Source organism: Hipposideros armiger, unplaced genomic scaffold (genome assembly GCF_001890085.2).
Source record: "Hipposideros armiger isolate ML-2016 unplaced genomic scaffold, ASM189008v1 scaffold_277, whole genome shotgun sequence".
In the NCBI taxonomy this organism is placed as follows: Eukaryota; Metazoa; Chordata; class Mammalia; order Chiroptera; family Hipposideridae; genus Hipposideros; species Hipposideros armiger.
This window is the reverse complement of record NW_017731627.1, coordinates 2,241,839-2,246,715: the sequence shown is the minus strand read 5'-3', so window position 1 is coordinate 2,246,715 and position 4,877 is coordinate 2,241,839. Positions and strand designations below refer to the sequence as shown.

The following is a 4,877-nucleotide window of genomic DNA, read 5'->3' as shown; positions in this document are numbered from 1 at the left end:
CAGCGCCGCGCTCTCTCCTAGCGCTCAGTCCGCGGGCCGCCCTGCTCTCACCCGGCTCCGGCCTGCCCCGGGACCCGACCCACCCGCCCCGCTCGCCGCCCGGGAAGATGCGGCTGCTCCCGGAATGGCTTCTCTTGCTCTTTGGCCCGTGGCTCCTGAGGAAGGTAAGAGCAGCAGGGCTGCAGCGCGAGCGCGGGGGTCTGGGATGCAAAGGTCCCAGAGTGCGAGGGGCTCCGTGCGCCCACCCCGCCCCCAGCCCTGAGCGTCCCAACTTTGCGCGGCGTGGAGGACGCGGACAGACAGACTCCCACATCCAGGACAGGCGCTCTCCCAGTGCAAGTTGGCTGAGGGTCGGGGAGTGGGGCAAGGGTGGAGGCCCGACTCGGATCTGGCCTCAGGCGCGGCGGGGGAGGGGACTAAGCCCGACACGCGAGTGCGCCAGACAGAGCGGGAGTGCGAGACAGACAGACAAGCCAGCAGGGTGTCAGCCTTGCCGCCTTTCCGCGCCAGCCTCGCTCACCTCCCTCGCTGTCTGTCCTTCCACCCCTCCACTAGCGCCTTCCCATTTCTCTTCTCTGCACTTGTCACCATGCCAGGTGGGCACTGTGTTCCGAGCATACACGGCCCCAAAACACGCGCGCACACATGGACGCTCACAGATACTGCCGAACTTGGCTACAGTCTCCCATCATATTTCCCGCGGAGACACCATCTCCCCTGCACAATCTCACAGACACACCCCTCTCTGGTGCCGGCTGATAGGGGTGGGGGCTGTCTGGAAGGGGAGTCTCTCTTCCCGTCCCCTCCACACACACACCCCTCCCTAGGCTGCCTTTTCCCCTGAGGCTCTGGGGCGAGGACCCAGAGGCTAAGGGGGCCCAGACTTGATCTGCCTCCCTCCTGACTTGGAGGCTTCAACTCATGTACACTGTGTGCTCATCTGTGCTGGTGTGAAGTGTGTGAGGCAGCGTGTGCACCTGTGTGCATGCGTGTGTGTGGAGGGGCAGTCAGACTTGGGTGTCTCCGTGCTGGGGACCAGAGTGCATGTGTTTGCTGGTATGGTGTGTGGTGTTTATTGGCTTTGAAGGAGTGAGTGCAAGTGCCTGTTTCACAGTGCAGCCATCTGTGTCCCGCTGTGTGTCCAACACTGGGGACCTAGGCTCTGACCCCTGTCTCCTTCAATCAGCAACCCTGCCCATGACTTTTCTGTTTCCTGCACCCCGACTGTAACCTAGCTAGTTTGGGGGCAGGCAGGTGGTTTCCTAAAACCCTACTCCTTCCACCCAATCCCCAGCCCCTGCAGAGTCTGGAAGGGGTATAGTTCTCCTTCAACACTTGAACCTCCACCTGCTCAGCCAAATTGCGCTCAGCAGCTCCAGCAGGGCAGGGGCTGCCCAGTGAAGCTGGCGATTGAGTTCCCTGATTCTCCCAAACCTGTCTGGTGACCTTGAGGGGCTGGAAGGTGGGCAGAGGAGACCCCCCTACAGAAACTGCTTCCATTAGCTAGAGCTTCTTTTGGACTTGCTGCCCAGCTCTGTCCTTAGAACACTGCAGTGGGGGTGGGGGAGGTCTGTGCCCCACAAACCACTGTGTGTGGAGGTCTGGCAGAGAGGATGGGAGGGATGGTACTCCCTCCACCCCTCCTTCCTACTTCCTCCCGCTCTCCCCTTCACTCTCCCCATCACATAAACTCCCCTGTGGACAGATCTGGTTTAATTTCCTTTGCCCCCTGAAGGGGAATGAAACATCTGGTGGAGACTTGAGGGAGAGTAAGCACGAGGACGTGAGCAATGGGGATCTAGCTGAGTGTATGTGAGCTGCAGCTGTGGGCCTCCGTGTTGGGAGTCAGTGTGTATGGGGGGGGGTATCTTCCATTTAGTCCAGCTTGTGTGTTTGTGAGAATCTGTGTTTAGTTGTGTGTACAGACTGTGGGTGTGAGAATATAACTGAGGGTGGGGGTATTTATGTAGAAAAATATTTGTGTCTGAGTATCTATGTGCACTTGTGAGTATGTCATGTGCAAATGTGTGTACCCCAAGGGGGGTCTCCAGTGCATCTGTGTGCTGGGGCCCATGTGTTGTCTGTATGAGTCTCCAGGGTTTGTGAGTGTGTATCTGCATGCTATGGTTTTGAGTGCATTTGATTGTGGGCACAGGATTGCAAGCCTCAGGATGCGTTTGTGTATCTGAGTGTGGCCTATGTATGTGTGCACTCAGGGCTGTGACACTGCCGGGGCTGGCAGCTGGTTGACACTGGGTAAGAGGCTGATGGGGAACAGTTTACAAGACAGCTCTTTGGGAAACCCTAACTGTCCATCCATGCTAACAACCCTGCCTTCTCCCACCCTGTTCACTTGACCCTCCTCCTGGAGCTCATTCTCCTTTCTTTTTGCTCAGGGCTCCCGGTCACCTCTCAGGGCCTGGGACTCATGCCTTCCGCTGGCCCTGGGGCCCTGCCCTCTGGGCCAGGCCTTCTTCAGTATCTTTCTAATACTGTCTGGTCTCTGACTCCTTTTCTCTCACTCTTTCTCTCTGTGTCTTCCCCACCCCTTGCCAAAGCTGCTGCCTACTGGGAGAAGCAGCAGGCAATCAATAGTCACTAATCACTAATTACTAATTAGCTGGGGGAGGGCAGGGGTGGGACCCTGTGGGACCTTCCAGCTCTATCACGCCTCGGGGAAGGATTAAGCCAGAGCGTCTCCAGCCTCTGGAGCCGGCTGGACCTAGCCATGTCTAGCCACCCCCTCCCATCACCACCTCCTGTACCCCCTTCTAGCCCCCCAGCTAATCTCTGGCTGGGCCACTTAGGCACGGTGCAGCCTGGACTAGGGCCTGGAGCTGTTGTTGGGGATTTGGGGGTAATTAGGGCCGCAGCTGGGCTAGGGGCACAGGAGAGGGGGGGCAGCGCTGTGACCGCTCCCTTGGGCCCAAGCCTGCGAGTGTGGGAGGGGTAGCCGCTGGAAAGAACCTTGAGGGTCTCCGTGGGGCTGGGAGAGGAGCTGGAGATCCAGGACAGGGTGACTGGAGAAGCTGTGAAGTAATTAGGGGACAGAAACAAGGTAAAGAAGGGTCACTAGGGTCAGAGTCAGAGTCATTGGGAAGGGGAGAGATAAATGTTGAAAGAGACCAGGTAAGTGGAGGGGCATTGCTGGGTCAGAGATGAAGTCATTGGCAAGGAGATGGAGAACTTTGGACCGAGCCTCCCAACTCCGCGTGGGCTCGGTCGTGTGGTAACAGAGAGAGGGCAGGGTCGTGTGGGAGGGGTCCCAGGGCTCAGGCATTGCCCAGCACAGTGGGGAGTCGCGGGGCGTGGAGTGGGGAGCAGGGAGCTCTGCCTTGAGTGTTGGAAATTGGCGAGTCTCCCCCTCTCCCTCGCCTGCCCCTCCTCCACCTCCACCCCGCCCACTCCCCCTCCGGCTCCGGCTTCGGGAAATTACATCGCAGCTCCGCGGCTCCCACCCCCCCTTCACCGCGCCCTGGAGCCCGCGCCTTTATAGGCACATTTATTGCAATAATAAAGTGAGGCGCGGGGCGGGGGGCGGGGGGCGCCGTTCCCGTGGGGACCGCGCCGGCTCTAGGAAGCAGGGAAATAAAATAAAATAAAATAAAATCAAAATTCAGATAACGGTGAGCCTTGCACTGCAGGCCGAGAGCAGGCGGGCAGGCGGGGCTGAGGGGGAGGGGTGCCCGGCCCAAGGGCAGAGCCGGCCCCACCAGCGGTCCCCACCCCCTCTCGCTATAGTAAGGTCTGGATGGAGGTATCTGCGCCTCCACCTGCCTGGACCCCTCGCATAGCCCAATCCTGCTCTTCTGCCTTTTCCTCTCACTTGTCTTCCATACCTGTCCTCTGCTCCCGTCCCTTTCTCCCACCTCCTTCCTTATCCTTGATTTCCCATTCCAGTCCCTAGTCACATTCCCCATCCCCATCCCCTGGGTCTCTGCATCCCTCAGTATCTCTGTTTCTGCCCAACAACCATTTCCCATTCCCCATTTCTGTTCCCACCCGCGTCCAATTCCCATCCCCATCTCTCCGTCTCTGTCCCCTTCTCATTCCTGCCCATTCCCAATGCCCATCCCTCATCCACCATCCCTGTCCTCCCCCATCCTCACTTTGGTTCCCATTCCATTCTGTCCCCTCGTCATTTCCCTGGTCCCTACCCATCAGCATCCCCGTCTCTGCCCATGCCTGTCCACCTGATTTCCTCTTCATCCCCGTTCCTACCCTTGTTCCATCCTCATCTCTGCACCCAATACCTGTGCCTTCCAGATTCAGATTTGCACTCATAGTCCCCCTCCATATCTGTTCCAGTCTTCACCCCAGCCTGTCCTGTCCACCCCTCCTCTGACTTCACCCCCATCTCAATCCCTGGTTCTCAGCCAGACCCCAGCTACTCCACCCCGCGCTGACTGCAGTGCCCCCTCCTCTTTCTAGGTGCAAGAAGAGCTCAGTAGCTCTTCCCTCCTCATCCCCAACCTGGGCAGGAAGCACTGTTTCTTCCCCAACCACAGGGTGCTGTCCCTTCCCCCGTCAGAATCCTGAGCGGCCCCGCCTGACCCAGGCAGCAGGAGAGAAGCGACGGACCAGTCTGGAGGCCCGGGGGAGGTGCGCCCTGCAATGCGGCTGGGGTCCGACAGTCTGATCCTACACCCCCCACCCCGCGTCCCATTCCCAGCGGTCCCATCCCAAGAGAGCCCCCTCTCCCAGTGGAGTTTGTTCAGCAGCAAGAGGCAGCCTCAACTCCCCTCCAGTGCGTGGGCTAGCTGCCTTGGGGGCAAAGCGCTCCTGGCTTGGCTCCCGCCCCGCATGGGCCTGGAGGCGCGCCTGGTGAAGCTCACCCCTCCCCGCGCCCCCCCTCCCCGTCTGCCACAGAACACCTC

At 59.5% G+C, this 4,877-nt stretch overlaps 1 protein-coding gene across 1 annotated transcript in view; it reads left to right on the top strand.

Annotated features, from left to right (window-relative positions):
• The first annotated feature begins 45 nt into the window (after positions 1 to 45).
• NXPH4 (neurexophilin 4) overlaps positions 46 to 4,877 on the top strand; it is a 9,507-nt gene continuing 4,675 nt past the window's right edge. The window contains exon 1 of the mRNA XM_019657611.1: positions 46 to 164. Within this exon, the coding sequence (XP_019513156.1) occupies positions 108 to 164 (57 nt within the window). The 5' untranslated portion in view covers positions 46 to 107. The remainder of the gene's footprint in view (positions 165 to 4,877) is intronic.